At 40.0% G+C, this 24388-nt stretch overlaps 2 protein-coding genes across 2 annotated transcripts in view; both read left to right on the top strand.

Moving 5' to 3' along the window:
- The first annotated feature begins 11748 nt into the window (after positions 1-11748).
- CUNH2orf66 (chromosome unknown C2orf66 homolog) lies at positions 11749-23816 on the top strand. Its single transcript, XM_045868307.3, has 4 exons — positions 11749-12037; positions 13126-13257; positions 15061-15259; positions 23733-23816. The coding sequence occupies exons 2-3, from the start codon at positions 13138-13140 to the stop codon at positions 15238-15240; spliced, it is 300 nt and encodes a 99-aa protein (XP_045724263.1). The 5' UTR covers positions 11749-12037; positions 13126-13137; the 3' UTR covers positions 15241-15259; positions 23733-23816.
- Positions 23813-24388, top strand: part of GTF3C3 (general transcription factor IIIC subunit 3) — a 39464-nt gene continuing 38888 nt past the window's right edge. Inside the window, exon 1 of the mRNA XM_045868308.3 lies at positions 23813-24085. Coding sequence (XP_045724264.1) covers positions 23984-24085 — 102 coding nt within the window. The 5' untranslated portion in view covers positions 23813-23983. The remainder of the gene's footprint in view (positions 24086-24388) is intronic.

The raw sequence follows: 24388 nt of genomic DNA, 5'->3' as shown, positions 1-24388 counted from the left end.
CACAAGCAAACTGGGCCACTCCTATCTTCTGTGAGTCTCTCCTCCCTGTTGCTACTTTTCTGCCTTTGCTTAAGAACTTCCTTCCCACAACTTGGTTGTCAAAATTTTCTTCACAAAAATCTATCAACTGCCACAGTCAGGAATAATGTATTTGTCCCTACTTCCAGCTCTTACTGTCCTAGTTCCATACCCTATGAAGGTCATCACATTACGTCTGTGTGCTTTTCATGTGCAGTTCTTACTAGTGATATTTATTTAACATCTACATGTCAGATGCTGTGCTGGGCCCTTTAGATGTATCATATCTGATTTTTTTTTTGAAGATTTTATTTATTTATTTGAGAGAGAGAGAATGAGAGACAGAGAGCATGAGAGGGAGGAGGGTCAGAGGGAGAAGCAGACTCCCCGCTGAGCAGGGAGCCCGATGCGGGACTCGATCCCGGGACTCCAGGATCATGACCTGAGCCGAAGGCAGTCGCTTAACCAACTGAGCCACCCAGGCACCCCTCATATCTGATTTTTATGACAACACTGTAAAGTGAGATTACTTCACAGATAAGGAAATTGAGGTGCAGAAAGGTTAAAAAATTTGCCCACAGGAATGGCAGAGCTCAGTTTTGAACATGGTTAAATTTGGTTCTATTTCTCTAAATAGATTTTCTGCTTCTAGCTGGCAGGGATTGTGTCTCTTTCCATATGCCACCTCTTTGTATTCCCACACTTAGCAATGCATATTTCACAGGGTAGAAATTTGTTAAATACTTTTTGAATGAACGATAGTAACAATGACCCAAGATACTTCAAAAGCCTAATTTAACAAAACCAATTATGTTGCAATTGCCTATGTGTTGATAAGTGTTGAAGCTGAGTGATAAGTACATGGAATTGCATTATTCTGTTCTCTTTACTTTTGTATACATTGGAGTTTTGCATAATAGAGAAAAATTAATTATGATCCAAATATTATATTCACTAGTAGATTAATATATTTAGAAAAACTTTCATAAATTATTTTAAAATTTATTTCTGAATAATTTATTTATAAATTATACTTTATATAATTTATATATATTATGTATTTATATATTTTATATATATAATGGAATATTACTCAGCCATGAAAAAGAATGAACTCTTGCCATTTGCAACATGTTTGGAGCTAGAGAGTATAATGCTAAGTGAAATAAGTCAGTCAGAGAAAGACAAATACCATATGATTTCACTCATATGTGGAATTTAAGAAACAAAACAAATTAGCAAAGTGAAAAAAAGAGAGAGAGGGAGGCAAACCAAGAAACAGACTTTTAATTGTAGAGAACAAAGTGACAGTTACCAGAAGGGGTGGTGGGTGGAAGAATGGCTGAAATAGGTGATGGGGGTTAAGGAGGACACTTGCTATAGCACTGGGTGTTGTATGGAAGTGTTGAGTCACTATATTGTACACCTGAAACTAATATTACATTGTATGTTAACTAACTGGAATTTAAATAAAATTTTAAAAATATATTTAGTTGTAAAAAAATAGAAATAATTGAAAAAAGTTTTTCTTTTTTCAGTTACCCCTAGCTAATTCTAAAGGATTATTATCTGTGGCTATCCTATGTATAAAATTATATGTTATAATCTCAAAAAAAACCACTAAAATAATAATACAAAGAGGTATAGCTAAATACCAGTGGACAAGTTAAAATAGAAATTTTAAAATATTTTAAAAGTGCAAACCATAAAGAAAAAATTGATAAGTTGGCCTTCATCAAAAATAACAACTTTGGGCCACCTGGGTGGCTTGGTCAGTTAAGCGTCCTACTTTTGATTTTGGCTCAGGTCATGATCTCAGGGTTGTGAGATCAAGCCCCACGTACTCAAGATTCTCTCTCTCCCCTCTCTTCCCTACTGCCCCTTTCTCCCTCTCCTATAATAATAATTTCTTTTTTTTAAAGATTTTATTTATTTATTTGACAACACACAAGATGGGGGAGCAGCAGAGGGAGAGGGAGAATCAGGCTCTCCACTGAGCAGGGAGCACCGACACAGGGCTCCATCCCAGGATCCTGGGATCAAGACCTGAGCTGAAGGCAGATGCTTAACCAACTGAGCCACCCAGGTGCTCCAATAATAATAATTTCTGTTCATACCATGTTAAGAAAATGAAAAAACAATTCACAAGTGGGAAAAAAACACATACCTGATAAAGAACTTGTATCCAAAATACGTAAAGAACTCTCAAAATGCAACAATGAGAAGACAAACCAATTTAAACTTAGCAAAATATTTAAGCAGACTTCACAGGGAAGATACATAGATGGCAAAGTAAGCACATGAAAAGATGCTCAACACAGTCATGGGAAAAATGCAAATTATAATCACAATAACTAAAATACGAAGTTTAAAAAACTGACAGGGCGCCTGGGTGGCTCAGTCGTTAAGCATCTTCCTTCAGCTCAGGTCATGATCCCAGGGTCCTGGGATCGAGCCCCATATTGGGCTCCCTGCTCTGTGCAAAGCCTGCTTCTCCCTCTCCCACTCCCCCTGCTTGTGTTCCCTCTCATGCTGTGTCTCTCTGTCAAATAAATAAATAAAATCTTAAAAAAAAAAAAAAAAAACAACTGACAATACCAAGCACTAGTGAAGATTTGAAACAACTAGCATTCTTATACATTGCTGGTGGGAATGCAAAATGTTATGTCACTTTGGAAAAACAATTTGGTGATTTTTTTTTTAAAGATTGTATTTATTCATTTGAGAGAGAGAGAGAGAGCACTAGCAGGGGCAAGAGGCGGAGGGAGAGGGAGAAGCAGGCTCCCTGCTGAGCAAGGAGCCCAATGTGGGGCTCGATCTCAGGACCCTGGGATCATGACCTGAGCCGAAGGCAGACACTTAACCATCTGAGCCACTCAGGCACCCCAATTTGGTGATTTCTTATAAAGTTAAACATGCATTTACCATATGAACAAGCAATACCATTCCTATCTGTTTACTCAAAAGAAATGAAAACCTATGTCCATGTGAAGATCTGTATGCAGATATTTATAGCAACTTTGTTAAAATTTCCTCAGACTGGAAGCAACCAAGGTATCTGCCAACTGGTGCATGGGTAGAAACATTGTGGCACATCCATTAAAATGGAATATTACTTGCCAAAAAAAGAGTAAGTGAACAGCTGATACATGAAATAATGTTGATGAATCTCAAACACATCATGCTAAGTAAAAGATCCCATACTATATGATTCCACTTTTATGACAGTCAGTAAAAGGAAAACTAGAAACAGAAAACAGATGAGTGATTATAAGGGGACTGACTCCAAAGGGGCTTGAGGGAATTTTGGGGAGTGATGGAAATGTTCTAAATCTTGATTGTGACGGTGGTTACATAACTATAAACATTTGTTAAAATTCATGGAACTGTTCACTAAAAATGTTACAGAAGTTACATATTAATAAACCTGACTAAAAAAATTAAAACTTCCCACAAAGAAAGTTCCAGGACTAGATTATTTCAATGGTAAATTATATTGAACTTTCAGTTCTATTGAACTTTGAGTAACACCAATGTTGTGGAACTCTTTCAGAAAATGAAAGAGAAGGGGCCACTTTCCAAATCATTTTATGAGGCAACCGTAGCCTGATACTAAAGCATGACAAAGAAATCACTGACCAGCATCCCTGTTAACATAGAGGTGACAGCCCTTAACAAAATACTACCAAATCAAATCCAGAAATATATATAAAGTCCTCAGGAATGTACAAACCAACTACTAGGACTAATAATTTGATGTATCACAGGATACAAGATCAATATACAAAAAAATATTTTATATTTTAAAAACATCGGGGGTGCCTGGATGGGTTAGTCAGTAGAGCATGCAACTCTTGATCTTGGGGTTGTGAGTTTAAGCCCCACGCTGGATGTAGAGAGCACTTAAAAAAATAAAATCTTTAAAAAAAATTTTTTAAAACACCAAACAATTATAAAATAATGTTTATAAAATGCCATTTATATATCACAAAAATAAGATACATAGGAATAAATTAAAATATGTATGAGACCTCTATGCCAACAGCTACAAAATGCTGCTTTAGAGAAAATTTTAAAGCCCTAATATAAAGAGAAATATAATTTTCATTGATGGGAAGACTTGCTATTTTTAAGGTCATTTTTCTCCAAAATGATATGTAGACTAAATGCAATCTCATTCAAAATCCCAGTGGGTTATTTTTTGGTTTGGGGTTGTTGTTGTTGTTGTTGTTTGTTTAATCTACAAGCTGATTCTAAAATTTACATGGAAAAACAAACAATTTTGAACAGTCACAACAATTTTGGAAAAGACACTACTTGATTTCAAGACTTACTGTAAAGCTACACTAATCAAGGCAGTTTGGTATTAGCAAAAGGATAAATACGTGCATCAATGGAATAGAACAGTGTTCAAAAAGAAATGCTCTTACTGTCAATTGATTTTGACAAAGGTGCCAAAACACTCCAATGGGGGAAAAAGTCTTTTCAACATATAGCCCTGGAATAAATGGACAGTCACATGGGGAAAAAATAAACCTGGACCCTTCCTCACATCAAACACAAAACTAATCTGAGGTGAATCATAAATCTAAATGTAAAAACTAAACTGTAAAGCTTCTAGAAGAAAATATAAGAGAATATTTTGTGATATGATGGTAAGCAAAGGAGCTTAGACAGAATAAAACAACATGATTTAAAATTTGGTAAATTATACTTCATCACAATTAAAGACTTCTGCTCATCAAAAGACATCATTATACAGGCAAACCAGTATATCAGAAACATACTTCTGACAATGGGTTTGTTTTCAGAGCATATAAAATGCTTCTATAGCTTAATCATAGAACCTCAACCCAATTTTTATAAGTGAAAAATTTTTAAAAAGTCAGCAGGTAATATTTTTAGCAGAAACTTAAGATTGTCCCCACTGCCACTTGGGAGCACATTATTGTTGGAGGATTAAGGGGAAATCATCTCTGCTGCTGAGATTTCTTTGGATTCTCCCAGGGCCAGACTTACTGAATGTACTTTTGAAGGGAGAAGGTAAAGGTCTGCTATTCAGTTTTGTTTAAAATAATTGGATATGGGGCGCCTGGGTGGCTCAGATGGTTGATCGTCTGCCTTTGGCTCAGGTCATGGTCCTGGGGTCCTGGGATCGAGTCCCGATCGGGCTCCTGGCTCATCAGGGAGCCTGCTTCTTCCTCTCCCTCTGCCTCTCCCCCGCTCATGCTCTCTATCTCTGTGTCTCAGATGAATAAATAAAATCTTTAAAAAAATAAAATAAAATAATTGCATAACATCTTATGCATCTAGAGTACTAAAGAGCTCTCAGAATACTAGGAACTAAGCATTGTTTTTTGGGGGGGAGCTGTTTTGGTTTTGTTTGGGGGAGGGGAGTTTGTTAATTTTTTTAAATAGAATAAAAGCTCACTGGTTCTCTTTCAGAGCTCACAATTGATGAATAGCACCAAGAAAGAGAATCATTTGCCTATTATGCCCCAAAACATCCAAAGAAATGCCAGTCTGAATTGTCAATTTTTTCCTTTCTCTGAAACTACTCCCTTTATCATATGAAAAATATGCCTGGAAATTTAGGTAATATTTTAAGAATGGAGTTTCTTCCAGATATTTACATAATTTTATCAATGGACTAAAATATGTGGTCCATTACAAAATTATGTGATTCGTGGATTAGGGTCTTACCTAATTTAAAGTCTAAGGTGGAAACTTTTCTCATCCCTTTTGTATCAAAAAAAATTTTTTTTAGTTTAATTATAGTTTTACTCACAAAACCTCAGGTTCATAATAGACCTTTCAACCCAAATCCATTTTGTATTGTGGACTGGATGACAAGAAGCTCCACCTTTCTCAGAAGGGAATAGAGAATTTAAAGCCTGCTTCTTGGTCTGTCTGTGGTTCATTATATTCAGTAGAAGCTAAAGCAGTTACAGAGAGTTCTGGGGCTTCCTCCTTCATGACTGGCCCGACATTTCAACACCTCTTGTATTCGTTTTCTGTGGCTACTGCAACAAATTGCCAAGAAGTGGGTGGCTTAAAACATCAAAAATGTATCCTCTCACAGTTCTGGAGGCAAGAAGTCTGAAATCAGTATCACTGAACCAAAATCAAGTTGTGGACAGGACTACACTTCCTCTGGAGACTCTAGGGAAGAATCCGTTCCTTTCTCCTTTGAGCTTCTGGTGTCTGCCCATATTCCTCGGATTGTGGTCTCAACTCCAGAACAACTTAAATAGAATGGTGTGTGTGGTCATAAAAGTGCCACACTCTGCCCATTTCCTTTTTCTTTTTCTTTTTGCAACAGCTGAAGTGAATAGTAATTTACACTTTACAGGTCCGTTGAATATTCAAGTCAAATCAACAAATACTTACTGGCCACCTATAGTTATCTCTTCTCTTTTTATTAAAATATGACAGGATGTAACTCTTTCTTTTAAAGATTTTATTTATTATTTATTTGAGAGAGAGTGAGCAAGAGAGCAGAGCAGGGGCAGGGGCAGGGGGAGAGGAAGCAGATTCCTCACTCAGTGGGGAGCCTAATGTGGGGCTTGATTCCAGGACCCTGGGATCATGACGTGGGCCGAAGGCAGACGCTTAACCAACTGAGCCACCCAGGTGCCCCAGCAGGATGTAAATCTTTAGATTAACAATACAAGATAGAAATGTAACAAGGCTCAAATTCCGAAAGAGCATTATGAGAATCTAAGCTCAGCTTTTACCTAAAGAATTATTAATTCCATAAATATTTGTGATATGCTTGCCTACTGTATACCAGGCATTATGCCAGTGATTAAAAAAAAAAAAAAAGCCTAAAGAAGCAGTGATGAAAAGGACATGGTGCCTCCTTCAAGGAGCTCACCTTGGAAACAATAAGACATGTGGAAGCAAATGGAGTCATTCTAATTCAATAAGGTAAGAGCTGTTGAAGTGACTAAATGGTTTCTTTTTCCAAGAAGAAGTGACATTTGAGGTGAGTCTTCAAGGACAGGGGTAAGTTCTGAGGGCTTGCAAGGGATTTCTAGGCAGAAGCAACAGCCAAGTGCAAAGGCACCTAAGTATAAACGTATGGGTGATGTTCACCGGAGAGGTCAAATGGTGGGAAGGGTACGATCGGGTTATATTGAGGGTCTTTACGTCATGCACAAGAGCCTAGACTTTATCTTACAAGCATCAAGAAGCCAGTAGAGGTGGATGTGATCTTTTTTTTCTTCTTTAATATACCCCTTCAATGTTTTAAAAACATTCAAAACAAAACAGAGGACAACGAAGAATTAATGAGATTCCTGCATGGTGAGTGACTAGAGAATTCTGAGGGTCAACTCCATAGAATCGGAGATACTTTATGTGGTATGAGTATTGCCAAAAGGGACAAAGGTTTAACCATATTGTGGAGGTGTTCGAGAATGTCAGGGATTTTTTTTTTTTTAAACTAGTTTCCTCGCCCCCATCTGAGTGGGAGAGGAAAGGAATCCAGTTTCAGTGGTTTCTGGGCCTCCCCACCCCTCTCCAAGGTCTCACAGCATCCGGAAACTTTGTGTGGCCCCAGGACATGCGGGGTGAGCCTCTCCTCTCCCATGCATCATGGTCACTGCAGGTCCCCTGACCCACAGCTCTTGGCTTCTGTTCTGTGCCTGGCAAGAGGTCTATGCCTCATCTCCCCTCTTCTCTTTATTCTACCTTCAAACTGAAATCTGCCCGCTGCCAGGAAAAACGTCATGATTGCCATGAGCAGAGAGCTGCCTGGCTTACTCTATTAATCATATGAGCCATCTTTCCACTGGCTTTGAAGTTCTGGTTGTTGTTGAGGAAGCAGTCAATAAACAATAATTTTCCCTTTCCCTCATTTGGAGCAGGGAAAAGAAAAAGGAGATTAAATTCTTGTCCCTGTTCACGATACATCTAAATAGCTATCATCTGCTCTTTTTCTGCCTAATAGGAAGGACTTGAAGAGGTTGTATCTCTTAAAACTTCTCTCTGCCTCTCACAATACCTCTTCATTTAGCATCCTTTCCTCACCTTTATCTAATTAAGTTTATAATTCAATCAGCACATTTATTAGGTTTCTTTTATGTGTGTAGCCCTGTGCTGAGTACTCTATTTTCTTCTCAATTTCTAATTGAGAAATGCCAGCCAAGACCTTCATTCAGGGCGCCTGGGTGGCTCAGTCATTAGGCGTCTGCCTTCGGCTCAGGTCATGGTCCCAGGGTCCCGGGATCGATTCCCTGCTCAGCGGGAAGCCTGCTTCTCCCTCTCCCGCTCCCCCTGCTTGTGTTCCCTCTCTTGCTGTGTCTCTGTCAAATAAATAAATAAAATCTTAAAAAAAAAAAAAAAACCTTCATTCAGGTGCCTCTGCACGTGAAGAGACTTTTTGCCCAGAATATCCCAACTGCTACTTTCACAAATGCTCTGCTTAATGAAGAGCCCAAAAAAGATCATTTAAACCTGAAACGAATGGTTTGGGCACCTAAACTATCTGGGTTTTTTTTTTTTTTTTCTCCTTTCCTGATTGAATTCATTGACCAAATACTTGCAAAATACCTACTTAGTGCCATGCTGATACATTCTGAAGAAAATGTCATCAACAGCTTTATCAACAATACATTCTGCTCTTTAAAACAGATTTAAAATTAATAAATAATTAAAAGAATTTAAAACACTTGTTTTATTTAAATATATAATTTCTTTTAACAGTCAGGGAAACTGCAGTCTTAGTGAACAAGATGATAATGTGTGTGTTATTGTTAGTCCATGGCTCTGTGGAGAAACTCTGCAGGCATACTTTGTTTTACTTAGTGTCACTCTATTGCACTTAGCGGATACTTCGTTTCTTATAAATTGAAGGTGTGTGGCAACCCTGCATCTAGCAAGTCTATCGGCACTATTTTTAAGCGAACAACACATTTGTTCACTTCATGTCTCTGAGTCACATTTTGGTAATTCTCACAATATTTCAAACTTTTTCATTATTATTATATTCGTTATAGTGATCTGGGTGTGGAGGCTGCTTAAGATTCTCTCTCTCTCTCCTTGTACCCCTCCCCTTGCTCTCACTCTTGCTCTATCTCTCCAGAGAGAAAGGAAGAAACGAAGGAAGGAAGGAAGGAAGGAAGGAAGGAAGGAAGGAAGGAAGGAAGGAAGGAAGGAAGGAAGGAAAGAAAGAAGGAAGGAAGGAAGGAAAAGAAATCAAAAGCTAAAAATGATTAAGTTTAGTGAAGAAGGCATGTTGAAAGCTGAGATAGGCCAAAAGCTAGGTTTCCTGTGCCAGTTAGCCAAGTTGTGAAGGCAAAAGAAAAGTTCTTGAAGGAAATTAGAACTATTACTCCAGGGGCGCCTGGGTGGCTCAGTCATTAAGTGTCTGCCTTCAGCTCAGGTCATGATCCCAGGGTCCTGGGATTGAGCTCCACATGGGGCTCCTGGCTCAGCAGGGAGCCTGCCTCTCCCCCTGCTCATGCTCTCTCTTTCTGTCTGTATCTCTGTGTCTCAAATGAATAAATAAAATCTGTAACAAACAAACAAACAAACAATTACTTGAGTGAACACACAAATGATAAGAAAACAAAATAGCCTTACTGATATGGAAAAAGTTTTAGTGGTCTGGATAGATCAAACCAGCCACAACATTCCCTTAAGGCAAAGCCTTAAGAGCAAGACCCTAATTCTCTTCAATTTTATAAAGGCTGAGAGAGGTGAAGAAGCTGAATAAGAAATTTGAAGCTTGCAGTGTTTACTTCATGAAGTTTTAGGGAAGAAGCCACCTCTAGTACATAAAACTGCAAGGCAAAGCAGCAAGAACTATTGTAGAAACTGCAAACTGTCCAGAAGATCCAGCAAAGATAATTAATGAAGGTGCTACACTAAACAACAGATTTTCAATGTAGACAAAACAGCCTCAATAAGAAGAAGATGTCATCTGGGACTTTCATAGCTAGATACTAAAAGTCAATGCCTGGTTTCAAAGATTCAAAGGACAGGCTAACTCTCTTGTTAGGGTCTAATGCAGCTGGTGAATTTAAATGGAAGCCAATGCTCATTGACCATCCTGGAAATCCCAGGGCCTTTAAAAATTATGCTAAATCTACTCTGCCCGTGCTCTATAAATGGAACAACAAAGCTTGATGACAACACATCTGTTTATAACATGGCTTACTGGATATTTTAAGCCCACTGTTGAGACCTATTGCTCAGAAAAAGATTCCTTTCAAAATATTACTGCTCATTGACAAAGTACTTGGTCTCCCAAGAGCTCTGATAGAGATGTACAATAAGATTAATGTTGTTTTCATGCCTACAAACACAACTTCCATTCTGCTGCCCTTGGGTCAAGGAAATACATTTCATAAGGCTATAGCTGCCATAGATAGTGATTTCTCTGATGGATCTGGGCAAAATAAATGGAAAACCTTTTGGAAAGGACTCACCATTCTAGATGCCATTAAGGACATTCGTGATTCATGGGAAGAGGTTAAAATGTCAACAATTGCGGGGGTTTGGAAGAAGTTGATTCCAACTCTCATGGATGACTTTGAGGGGTTCAAGACTTTAGTGGAGGAAATTACTGTAGATGTGGTGGAAATGGCAAGAGAACTAGAACTAGAAGTGGAACCTGAAGATGGGACTGATTTGCAATCTGATGATAAAACTTGAGAAGTGGGTAAAATGCTATCAAATAGCATTGCTTACTATAGAGAAATCGTTCATGAAGGAAGAGTCAATTGATGTGATAAACTTCACTTTTATCTTATTTTAAGAAACTGCCCCTGCCACCCCAACCTCCAGCAACCACCACCCTGATCAGTCAGCAGCCACCAACATCACGGCAAGACCTTCCACCAGCAAAAACATGGTGACTCACTGAAAGCTCAGCTGATGGTTAGCTGTTTTGTTTTTGTTTGTTTGTTTTGTTTTTGTTTGTTTTTTAGCAATAAAGCACTTTTAAATTAAGGTAGGTACATTTTTTTTAGACATAATGATCTTGCACACTTAATATACTGTAGTATAGTGCAACCATAACTTTTATATGCACTGGAAAACCAAAAAATTCATTTGACTGTCTTGTTTGTGATATTCAGTTTATTGTGGTGGCCTGGAACCTAACCCTCACACACTCTCTCTCTCCCTCAAATAAATAAATAAATCTTAAAAAAAAAAAGTTTGCTGCATTGACGAAGAAAGGAATGAACAAATGAAGGTCATAGTGACTTGCCCAGGGTCAATACAGCAAGACAGACCATAGCCAGGTATTCTAATTTCTAGTCCAGATTACTAGCCTTCTCACAAAGACCTTGTCCTGAATTGTTCTGAATTATTGCATTGGAAGCAATTTCACAAATCAAGTCCCATTTCTCCACCCATTTTCTTTGGATGGCATATTATGCAGCAAGGAGATGTGATAGGTATAGCAACGTTTCTTTTTTCCAAGAAACACGTGCTCTCTTTTTGCTCTATTTTGAAGGGGTTTTTATGATAAACCATGCTGCTATTTAAAACCTGTAAAGCTTTTTGAGATTCTCAGAAGAAATATAAGGTGTAGGTCACAAAGAACAATTTTATCCCTTGCAATAGAATTTCCTGTTCAAAAAATGATGTTAATTTGAAAAGCTGGTATCTCCAAAGGAGCATTCTATTAGGTAGGTAATCATCATCATATTGTCAGCTGCTGTGTATACCCTTCTCTTAAGAGTGAAAAGGTAAAAAGCCACTTTGCTATGTAGAAGTTCTTTGTGTGTTTCATAAAAACCACATAAAATGTTCACAGGTTAGAGGAGTGGCTGCTGTATTTAGAAGACAAATAAGTTCACTGTCACCCCTGAGGAAGCTTAAAGATGTGATTCTCAAGGATCTTTGGTGCCATGGATGAAAATGGAATCATTATTTTTCCACTCCCCCTGCTCACGTCATTGACTCCCACCTACAGCCGGTCCACTGGTTACAAGTAGCCACGAATTGCCTTGCAGATTGTAAACAGGGTAGCCAACCAGGGCCAGCCAAAGTCCAACTCCTGGTAAGCTTTATCAGCCTTTCCTGTGTGTTTCATTTCCATTTCACACATTGGGGTGGGAGACAATCTATACTTATGCTGGTGTGTTGTGTGTCTGTCTCAGACGTGTGTGTACAGTATATTTCTTAGTTTGGGGTATATGTTTTCTTTTTTCGCCTCCTCCTCCTCCTTGTCTTTCTTCATTTATCAAGAGTGCTGTCTTAATACTTAAGTACTTCAAGGTTTTTTTGGTTTTGTTTTTTAAGAATTGCTGTTTCTGGGGCGCCTGGGTGGCTCAGTAGTTAAGCATCTGCCTTCGGCTCAGGTCATGATCCCAGGGTCCTGGGATCAAGCCCCACATCGCATCAGGCTCCCTGCTCGGCGGGAAGCCTGCTTCTCCCTCCCCACTTCCCCCTGCTTGTGTTCCTGCTTTCACTGTCTCTCTCTGTCAAATAAATAAATAAAGCCTTTAAAAAAAAAGTTAAAAAAAAAAAAGAATTGCTCTTTCTTTGGAGACAACAAAGTGCATTTTTTTCAAAGATGAAAAGGCATACTCAGACTCTTTAGGCTGTATTCATAATTGCTTTGCTTATCACTGTATAATGTTCTCATCATCATGGACCTCTTTGAGGTAATCAACTGGATTTGGGGGGAGTCTTTATTTGCAAATGAATGTGGAGAAAAGAGGGCTGTGAAATTCAGGGAAACCAATATACTGTTTCTTCCTCCTTGTCTCTCTTTAAAAATATTTCCTCTTTGGGGCGCCTGGGTGGCTCAGTCTTTAAGCGTCTGCCTTCGGCTCAGGTCATGATCCCAGGGTCCTGGGATCGAGCCCCGCATCGGGCTCCCTGCTTGGTGGGAAACCTGCTTCTCCCTCTCCCACTCCCCCTGCTTGTGTTCCCTCTCTCGCTGTGTCTCTCTCTGTCAAATAAATAAATAAAATCTTTTAAAAAAAATTTCCTCTTTCTCTTTTCCACTTTTGCCCTCCCTTCTCTCCTCCCCTCCCTTCTTTTACCTTCTTCCTCCCCATCCTCCTTCTTTTTTCTTTTTTCTTTTTTCTCTTTCTTTCTTCTCTAACCATCAACATCTCCCCGATCCTTCCTTCTGCTCAGCTTCGTTCCACCATGCCCAAAGCATTCCTGCTGCTGTGCGTTGCCCTGGTGCTATTTGGGCTTGTGCATGGAGCCACGTTGAGAAATGAAGAGAAATGGAAGTCACTCAACAACCCCAGAAACCGAGATCTGGTAAGAGCATACACTGGGACATGCTGGGCTACAGGGTGAAATTAGCACGTCTCTGGACTGCCCTCTGCTAGAGCGCAGTGGAGAGGAGGCTACCAAGTGCCAAGAAGATTCCTTAACAGGACTGGTCAAGGGCTTTGCTAGTCTCGTGGCTGGTATCCTATTGTTCTTCTGGCCAATTTGCATCTGTTTCTGTAAGGAGAAACAAATTTAGATTTGTTATACAACACATTACATTTGTAAATGATCTTACATACACATTGGCTTTATAGACTGGATTTCTCATAGATACACAAAATCAAGAGCACAGCGGGGAAATTATTTTTGCACAGTTCAGATTGATAATAAAACAGATTCTCATATGACCAACATATGCAAAGCTCAATTGCAAAGACTGAAAATTGACCTACATTCTTATCAATTTACCAGGCATTATTTTCTTGCTTTTTTTTTTTAAGATTTATTTTTAAGTAATCTCTATATGCAATGTGGGGCTTGAACCCACAACCCCAAGACCAAGAGTTGCACCTTCTACTGACTGAGCCAGCCAGTATGCCCTTCCCCCCCGCCCAGGCATTATTTTCAACATAAAGTTATCTAGGAAATAGAATTCAAAACATCAGCAAAAATTCTCTTTTAAAAATATGCCAAATACAATAAACATGCTGACATTACTATTTCAAAATACTATTTCCTTATGGAAACTGATGTAAAATTTAACAATATAGGGTTCAAACAACCAAGTAGCCCTTTGCAAGCTTCTGTGTATCCATTTCCTAAAGGAAAGCTGCAAAACTGCATCTAAAAGCTCTGGTGTAGAAGACAATGCCTGGGATCTCACTTTCAGTCAGAGAGGAGGCATGGAGCTCTGATCACTGTGAAATTCATTTTAATCTCTGACCTAAGTGGTTCAGAGGTGGTTTACAACAAACCCTCTGACTGTGATGCTATTAAATAATTGATACTCCTCTCTCAATCTCCACCAAGAATGCTAAATTATCTTGTTTAGGGTTGAAATGTCAGAAAGAAGGCAGGTAAAGAACAGTGGAGGGTGATGTAGGAAAGAATGTTAGGGTTCAAAGCCGACAGACAAGAATTCTTGAGATACCTTTGGTGCAAAAAGTGATTTTATTAAAGCACAGGGACAGGACCCGTGGGCCGAAAGAGCTGCACTGGGGTCGTGAGGAGTGGCCCATTATATACTTTCAAGGCGGGAGGGGACTAAGGATAGGATAAGTCTCTAAGGATCTTTGGAAGCAAGGTTTCCAGGATCTTGAGGGGGCTAACTATTGTTGGGAAAAGGTCATTTATTACTGTCTAATAAAACCTGAGTCCTGAGACCCTTTAGATGTATTTTGGTGGGTCATATACTTGGGGTATGATTGCTGACATGTATCTTGGGAGGTAGAGATAAAGGAAGTTTCCAAAGGAATTTTTATACATTAAAGTAGACTTACAGAATCCTGGGGGTTGGGCTAAGATTGCTTTTGCCCTTAGCAAAGTATCAACATTGAGGCAGCTGCGTCCCTAGAGGAATGTCACTCTGCCTGTTTCAAGGATTTGTCAATGGCCTGTAAGTAGTAAAGAAATTTAATAATTTTTCTTCTGCCTTTGATTCCCACATCTGAGGGGAAGAAGGAGAAGTAGTAAAAATATGTATTTCTATTTCTGGGTTTTCCACCTCCTGTCTCCTAGATTAGCCCTTAAGTCAATTCACAGACGGAAAGAGAGGGGAAAATATCTGTCTCTGAGTATTTTTTATGTTTAATTTACCTATAGCATTGAACACTTTCTTTCTCTCTTCAGTTTTTCAGAACCCTTCAGGCATATTTTAAGAGAAGAGGTCTTGATCTCGGGAGGTTTCGAAACACTTTCTTCATGAATGAGAATCCTAGACCTCTCTCTTTCCAATCAGAACTTCTTGCTTCTGCATTTGCAGATTATGAAGAGCAGAAAAACTCCTTTCCTAATTACCTCAAAGGCTGAATGTTTCCTCTGAACACAGGTAAGTTATTCCTTTATCCCCAGGATCTGTCCAATTATACAACTCAGTCATAAAGAGATTTTGAAAGTATTTATTGGAAAAATGATTTTATTTTCTCATAGAAACATGTGCTCAGTTCTGATGATATTCATCACTATTAATATTTGGATTTGGTTCTTGTATTTCATCGTGTAGTTTTAAAAAGAAATAATAATTTGGGCACCTGGGTGACTCAGTTGGTTAGGTGTCTGACTCTTGATCTCAACTCAGGTCTTGATCTCAGGGTCATGAGTTCAAGCCCCATGTTGGGACTTAAAAAAAAAAAAAGACAACTTATGATTTTTTTTCTTTTTTTTAATTATGTTAGTCACCATATAGTACATCATTAGTTTTTGATGTAGTGTTCCATGATTCATTGTTTGCCTATAACACCCAGTGCTCCATGCAATATGTGCCCCAGTTGCCCCTAGTCTTATTCTTATTACCTTAGCTTTCCTATCAAATAAATATTTACCATTAAAATAAACCAGGTATGCTGTATTCCAAGAAAATACATTGTGATTCTAGTCTATTAGCTTTTTGTTTGGCTCAATAATAAAGGGAACTGAATCATAATTAAAATCTACTCCCAGGGGCACCTGCATGGCTCAATTAGTTAAGCGTCTGCCTTCGGCTCAGGTCATGATCCCAGGGTCCTGGGATTGAGTTCTGTGTTCGTCTCCCTGCTCAGCAGGGAGCCCGCATCTCTCCCTCTCCCTCTGCTGCTCCCCCTGCTTGTGCTCTCTTGCTCTCTCTCTCAAATAAATAAATAAATCTTTAAAAAATAAAAAAATAAAAAATAAAATCTACTCACATTCTTCCACAAGCTAGGGATGGAATTCTGAGGAGGTATACCCTTGTTGCACTTTATTGTGCATGTGAAAGGGTTTTGATTATTAGTTCCTTCTTAAATGTGATTTTTTTTTAAAGATTTTATTTATTTATTAGAGAACGAGCGAGAGAGAAACAGCATGAGAGGGGGGAGGGTCAGAGGGAGAAGCAGGCTCCCCGCCGAGCCGGGAGCCCGATGCGGGACTCGATCCCAGGACTCCAGGATCATGACCTGAGCCGAAGGCAGTCGCTCAACCGACTGAGCCACCCAGGCGCCCCTAAATGTGATGATTTTTTAAAATAATGTTTCTTATTCTAACAGGAAGATACAATTTACCACGTGGCACATGCACTTCACAGCTCCTACAATGAGAAATAAGACAGAAAAAACAGAAAGATGTTAATGAAGGGTTCCCTTGACTATTATTCACACTTAGGCCCTAGGCTATTAGACACTAAAACAGAACAGTTGTTAATACTACAATGGAATATTACACAGCCATCAAAACCCCCGAAATCTTGCCATTTGCAACAACGTGGATGGAACTAGAGGGTATTATGCTGAGCGAAATAAGTCAATCAGAGAAAGACAAGTATCATATGATCTCACTGATAGAAGGAATTTGAGAAACAAGGCAGAGGATCATAGGGGAAGGGAGGGAAAAATGAAACCAGATGAAACCAGAGAGGGAGACAAACCATAAGAGACTCTTAATCTCAGGAAACAAACTGAGGGTTGCTGGTGTGGTGGGGGGGTGGGAGGGATGGCGTGGCTGGGTGATGGACACTGGGGAGGGTATGTACTATGGTGAGCGCTGTGAATTGTGTAAGACTGATGAATCATAGACCTGTACCTCTGAAACAAGTAATACATTATATGTTAAAAAAAAAAAAAAGTAGGAAGGGAAAAATGAAGAGGGGGAATCAGAGGGGGAGACAAACCATGAGAGACGATGGACTCTGAAAAACAAACTGAGGGTTCTAGAGGGGAGGGGGGTGGGGGAATGGATTAGCCTAGTGATGGGTATTAAAGAGGGCACGTTCTGCATGGAGCACTGGGTGTTATATGCAAACAATGAATCATGGAACATTACATCAAAAACTAATGATGTAGCGTATGGTGACTAACATAACATAATAAAATAAAATTAAAAAAAAAAATACCACAGTACCTGCTTCAGTATGAGACAGAATTGCATACAAGTTGGTTGTAAGCCTTGGTTTCTTCATTTATAAATTGCAGAAACTGATCTCTAGGGGCACCTGGGTGGCTCAGTCCATTAAGCGTCTGCCTTTGGCTCAGGTCATGATCCCAGGGATCGAGTCCCACATCTAGATCCCTGCTCGGCGGGGAGCCTGCTTCTCCCTCTCCACTGCCCCTGGTTATGTTCCCTCTCTTGCTCTCTCTCTCTCTGTCAAATAAATAAATAAATAACCTTAAAAAACCTAAAATCCCTCTCTGTTTCCCTCTGCCTCTCCTCCTGTACTCTCTCTCAAATAAATTAATCTTAAAAAAACAAAAACAAAAGGGTCATTGTGTTGCTTGTATAGTCTTCACTTTCTATTTCGTGATAACATTTTCTTGTTCTTTCAGGTGTCTGGCTATTTTAAAACTACAGATGAAGCTTCTTGTTAGAAAAATTCAATCATGGTTATGGCTAAACCTTTTCCCCCTCCACTTATTTGTCAATTTATAGTGATTTTATTCTACATTTCCAGATTTACATATAAGTAGATTGACCTCTGGGACAAATGTGACTTATGTGCGTATTTTTGGAGTCTTTTTTCTACTCTGTAAACCCATAAACACTGATGTAGAGCACTGCACCTATTTGTAAGAATTACAGAAACACCGCAGAGTCAGAAGAGATGATGACCTTCTAAATTACATTTCTTTTAAGCTTCTCTTTAAAACTTGTATGCTAATTACCTTTTTTTTTTTTTAAGATTTTATTTATTTATTTGACAGAGAGAGAGATAGCGAGAGCAGGAACACAAGCAGGGGGAGTGGGAGAGGGAGAAGCAGGCTTCCCGCTGAGCAGGGAGCCCGGTGTGGGACTCGATCCCAGGACCCTGGGATCATGACCTGAGCCGAAGGCAGACGCTTAACGACTGAGCCACCCAGGTGCCTGCTAATTACCTTTTATCAATAAATGTTTTTATTTGAAAGAGACTCTGCTTATTTTTACTATAGTTCATTATACGTAATAGAGATTTGGGCTTAAAATTTGTCTTTTTCCTGAAAAGAAGATGCATTCCCACTTTCAGCATATGTTATTGAGAAACCTTACAGTTTCATACCAAGGGAGAAGAAGTGATAAATATCCACAATTAAGTTGAAATGGAAAGAAAAAACCTTTGGGATTCTAGGAATTGCTAGGATCTCTAGGAGATATTACCTGCCACTATATTCAGGGGTGGACATTGTGCTACAGGAAATATCCTGGCCACAATCCAGCTCTGGCTTTTCTCCACACACGTCCTTAAGAAGGGAGAATAGAAACGGGTGGCATTCCCTTCTTTTACAACCAATCATCTCCTCTTCCTACCAGCTCAGGCTGAATTATTCTGATTCTTATATTTTCATTTGGAATGCTACTTTTACTGTATCATTATGGAGAGCTGCATCACTTTCTCTGTGATTCCTACAAAAAGAGCATTGTACTAGAATGCAAATATTGACATCCTACTAACAGTAGTCTGTACATTCCACAATAGTCTTCTGTGGCTTTTTGTGGATCATTGATACTCAATATCAATAATAAAATATTTATGCAAAAATAGGTTTCTGCATCTGGTTTAATTCTTTTTTTAGAAAAGATTTTATTTATTCTTTTGAGGGAGAGAAAGAGTATGTGCACCAACAGGGGGGAGGGGCAGAGGGAGAAGGAGAAGAAAACTCCCCGCTGAGCAGGGAGCCCAATGCAGAACTCGATCTCAGGACTCTGGGTTCATGACCTGAGCCAAAGGCAGATGCTTAACCAACTGAGCCACCCAGGCGTCCCTAATTTGTTCTAAGTAGTTGTATATGTGCCTGTTTTCCCTGGAGTGTTGTGAGGTCTTTGTGAGCAGAGATCATATCTAAGCCATTTTTATTTCTCCAGCACCTAGCACAATGCTCTGCATGTAGCAAGTGTCCAATAAATATGTCTTGAAGTGAAGGTGTGCTATTCTGCTATTATTCACACAGTAATAGAAGTTGCTTCTAGTTAACGTCAAGATTATGTTTCTTACCATTTAAAAGATATAAGTGATTACTAATGATGAGCTATTCCCATAAAAATATAAGCTATTCAGATAAAGGGTAGAATGGTAAGGAGTGTTTTACCACTGTCCAGTTCTACTCAAGACCAGTGGCTGGTTTTTCCCTTTCCCTTTTACAACCCCCACTCTGGGTGTCAATACCTCCACAAAGGGAATTCTTACGTTTCAGGGCCTTTGAAAAGGAAGAGCATCCACATGGACTTTTAGCTAGGAGCTTACACAATCTCAAGGCAAGAGCATACATCCTTCTTCTGGAAAACTCCTCACTGTTGGCAGGTAGCTGTTGATGGAAGGCCTGACTAGAGTTTCTTGATGGTGATGCTATTGGCAATTGGGGAAGGACAAGTCTCCACTTGTATGACCATTTAGCATCCCTGGTCCTCAGACACTGTGTGTCAGTCATTTCCCCACCCCTGCCCTGTTATCTTGACAACCCAAACTTCCCTACAGACATTTCTAAAATCCCACAGGGCAAGGGATAATTTTCTTGGCTGAGAGCCATTGCTAGGAAAAGAGCAGAAGTGTCATGTTTCCTCCAGTGAAAATCAATGTTTTGTATGAGATCCAGGTTCTCAAGGGGCCCATGGTAATTCTTTCCATAGGTCTCTGACAGCCTTTCAACACTGACTCTGTTCCTCTTTGATGAGTACTCCATTCTCAGGACATGACCTATTGTCCCCTATCACAGATGTAGGGGAGTCAAGAACCATCAAGGGTGTGAGGTTCTGCTCTGCTTGTAAACCGCACACTATCCTGTTACAGTTTCAGTTTCTGTCAGACACATGAGACTCTTGGGCTTTATTACTCATGGAGCTGCATGCAGCATGAGTTTTACATCCACATTGGCTCTCCTTATCCCCCAAGTATCATGGGAGCCACACGGAGGTATGTTCAAGTATATGCTGCACACAAGTGGGTTTGTGCCACAGCGGAGGAACCCCAAACTTAGGAAATCCCCACTTTTATAAGGGGCTACTAGCAACACACCCAACCTTTGCTCCAGAGGGAAACATTATATTTAGTGTACTGGTCAGAAAACAAATCTGTCCTCTGCTCCAGGGAAAGATAATTTCTCTTTCAAGGTTGTTTGTTCTACAGACATCTTTGAAAATATAGCCCAGATTGAAAGTTGTCACAAGCTTTTGCAGAAAAGTGAGAGAAATATGGAAAAATTGTCTCCCCAAAAGGGTCATACCCCATTCCGGTTCCTCCCCTTGAGGAGGAGAAAGGATGGAGTCATCTCCTCCGTGTACTCTTAATTCTATTGTTATGGCATAAATTCAATGTTCTGCTTCCTTCAGACATTCCATTTTGATTCCCAAAAGCAGTCAGAAAGTCTGAAAGGTTTCTTCTTGCTATTTTTATTACTTCTAGAACAATTCCACTTCATCTCAAGGTAATACGGATGCCTCTGACTCACCAGGGGACAAATCACTTACAAGGAAGTGGAGAAAAGAAAAACAGAAAGATTACAATTTTATAAGATATGTTCCTATAGTCTGAGTTGTAAAAGAACTTTCGTGTCTGGGGCGCCTGGGTGGCTCAGTCGTTAAGCGTCTGCCTTCGGCTCAGGTCATGATCCCGGGGTCCTGGGATCGAGCCCCGCATCGGGCTCCCTGCTCTGCGGGAAGCCTGCTTCTCCCTCTCCCACTCCCCCTGCTTGTGTTCCCTCTTTCACTGTCTCTCTCTGTCAAAATAAATAAAATCTTAAAAAAAAAAAAAAAGAACTTCGTGTACATAAGGTGTTCCATAGCAGTGTTTAAAACCAAATTCAAACTTTAAAGTAAATTTTAAAGATCTTATTGGTTTTATTCAATGAACCATAAATTGGGCATCATCTAACAAATAGGAGCTCCAAAGAGCTGTACATGATGAAAGACTTTTGTAGCTAGAAGGTGGGACAAGGAAGTTACTAGCAGAGAGTGGACTGTTTGTGGCAAGGTCACCTCCCTTTAGGAGACAGCAGAGGTCTATCATGCAGTGAGGTCACCTCACTAGTGCTGCTCAGGTAATTACAGGTTGACAGGCTTAAGATTTCACTCCTGAGAGAGGTTGAAACTGTAACTAAGTTAAATATTAAGTCTTGGTTTTGTGATGTGGGTTTAGCACAAGTGATTCCATTTGGGGTTTGTTGTCTTTTTATCAACAGCATAAAAGCTATCCTTCCACCCCATGCTCCCTGTTCTCTATTCTCCCCAACGTGAATCTATAGCTTCACAATTGTTATTCCATATTCCAGGGAGCTAATAATGAAACAAGTTGGTCTAAGCCATCTGGGTCTTAGGAGAGAGTTCTTATGAGGTGAGCATCTTTCCTGCCCATGATTCCCTTCTTTTCCCCCTAGGAAGTTAGGACCAGACCCTTGACTTCCTCTTAGATATAGTTCCCTGACTGCCTGGAGAAATTCAGGGGAGAATTTCCCTATAAATGATGTCTTTTGAGACCTTAATCCAACACACCCTGCTAGCCTCCATATTTTATACCCAGGTAGAGTGCTGAGGATTCTTCATCATGAGAAAGGGGAGGGCTTCTAGCTGTGAGGTATTTTTCTCTCACTTGGAAGTCTTGGGGTCGTGGCTTTCGTTCTGCCATCCTACTGTTGCTTATCCTCATCCGGATTATAACAAAGAGGTACTAATGGCTAAGTGACAGGCTCCTTGTAACTTGTCTTTAAACTTAGCCTTATGTCAAGATGCATTCCCCATACCTCAACACTCTTGCCCATTTCCAGTGCACTTTCAATTCCATCCAATTTAATTCATAAATGTGTTTTGAGCACAGATTACTAGAGTTCACAAAGATGCATCAGGTAGTACTGTTCTCGGGATGTTGACAGATAGTGTCTCTAGAATAGGACAGTGGAGAAATAGTAATAATAGAAATATTAATACAAGGTAAAATACAGACCACAGGAGTGTTCAGGAGGTAAACAATAGTTCCATTTAGGGGAGGCTATATACCATATTAATTCCACGCATGGGGTTTGGGGTCAGATAGACCAGGGTTCACATCCTGGCTCTGCTCCTTATTAGATACAGGACTTTGGCTTTAAAAATAGCAACATCTGGGGGCGCCTGGGTGGCTCAGTCCTTAAGCGTCTGCCTTGGCTCAGGTCATGATCCCAGGGTCCTGGGATGGAGCCCCACATCTGGCTCCCTGCTCTGCGGGAAGCCTGCTTCTCCCTCTCCTGCTCCCCCTACTTGTGTTCCCTCTCTCGCTGTGTCTCTGTCAAATAATAATAAAAAAAGAATAGCAATATCTGTTTTTAAGGATTATTTTGGGCAATGTATGTAATACGCATAAGCCAGTACGCGTCCTATAGTAAATGAGCAAGAGTGTATGGTAATCATATCAAGCATTTGATTCTTTCTAAAAGTTTGTTAAGAAAAGAAGAAAACTTGGGTAAGCCTGATAGGTGGAACAAGAAGTCCTGATAAACTTATTTACAGACTGAGAAGGAGCCCTGAGGAAAGGGAGAGCTTGAGGATTCATGGAAGACGGGAAAACTGATGGTGCCATTGGTGGAGGAGATGAGATTTAAAGCACAAATTGGGAGAGGACTTTCGCCTTCTGTGGCAGGGGAACAACGTAAAGTGAAACATGTACGAGGCAGTGCAGATGGTTACATTAAGAAAATAATCACTACAGCAAAGTTCAAATTAATTTAAAGAACAAACATTCAGAAAAGGAAATGAATTGGGAGTAAGAATCATAATGAAGTATTGAGGCAAACGATCTAGATTAAGGAAAATTTCTTTAAAGCATTTTTTTTTCTTTTCTTTTTCTTTCTTTCTTCCTTCCTTCCTTCCTTCCTTCTTTCTTTTCTTTTCTTTTCTTTTCTTTCTTTTCTTTTCTTTTCTTCTCTTTTCTTTTCTTTTCTTCTTTTCTTTCCTTCTTCCTCTCCTTTCCTTTCCTTTCCTTTTCTTCTCTTCTCTTCTCTTTTCTTTTCTTTTCTTTCTTCTTTTCTTTCCTTCTTCCTCTCCTTTCCTTTCCTTTCCTTTCCTTTTCTTCTCTTCTCTTCTCTTCTCTTTTCTTTTCTTTTCTTTTCTTTTCTTTCTTCTTTTCTTTCCTTCTTCCTCTCCTTTCCTTTCCTTTCTTTTCCTTTCCTTTCCTTTTCTTCTCTTCTCTTCTCTTCTCTTCTCTTTTCTTTTCTTTTCTTTTCTTTCTTCTTTTCTTTCCTTCTTCCTTTCCTTTCCTTTCCTTTCCTTTCCTTTTCTTCTCTTCTCTTCTCTTCTCTTCTCTTTTCTTTTCTTTTCTTTTCTTTCTTCTTTTCTTTCCTTCTTCCTCTCCTTTCCTTTCCTTTCCTGTCCTGTCCTGTCCTGTCCTGTCCTGTTTTTAACTCCCCAATCATCTTAAGTAGGAGGCGTAAACCAGCATAGCAGGCGAGGTCCAGAGCTCCGGACTCCGCCCAGAAGATCCCGCTCCGCCGCCTGGAAGGAAGCCGGACCAGATGCTCCCGCGGAACCCGAGCGCAGCGGCCGCAGCGCCGGCCGGGCCCGTTTCCCAGGAGAACGCCGGCTCGCTTCTCGCGGCGCCCCGGAGCAGGATAAAATCTTGCTTTTCCGGTTCTCTGTCCTGGTTCGTGGTGCTGTGTCTCCGCACCCTGCAGACATGTCGGGTTTCAGCCCGGAGCTCATCGACTACCTGGAAGGGAAGATCTCCTTTGAGGAGTTCGAAAGGCGGAGAGAAGAGAGAAAAACCCGCGAGAAGAAAGTGAGGCGATGCTAGGCCAGGATTCTCCTCACTGTCTTGTCGCCCTAATACACCTAGATGTGGGGGACTTATATGGCCCCATTCGCTGTGATGGGGCGGACCGGAACTCCCAGCAGATTCTTCCCCTTCTTCCCCAAGCCCCGGTTCTCACCTCTCATCCTTGTGTTAAGCTCCTCTTTAAAAACTCCCCCCGCCAAAAAGCTTGTTTCTGTGGTAACCTCTGTCTCTCTCTCCCCTTCTCTCCCCACCGCCGTCCTCCCTCACCCCGTCAGAGTTTCTGATTCTAGTCCGAGCTTTGCCACT

Source organism: Mirounga angustirostris, unplaced genomic scaffold (assembly GCF_029215605.1).
Source record: "Mirounga angustirostris isolate CCGP_5_RB_7025 unplaced genomic scaffold, mMirAng1.0.hap1 SCAF_3, whole genome shotgun sequence".
NCBI classification, from domain to species: Eukaryota; Metazoa; Chordata; class Mammalia; order Carnivora; family Phocidae; genus Mirounga; species Mirounga angustirostris.
The sequence above is the reverse complement of the archived record's forward strand: the minus strand, read 5'-3'. Positions and strand labels throughout refer to the sequence as shown.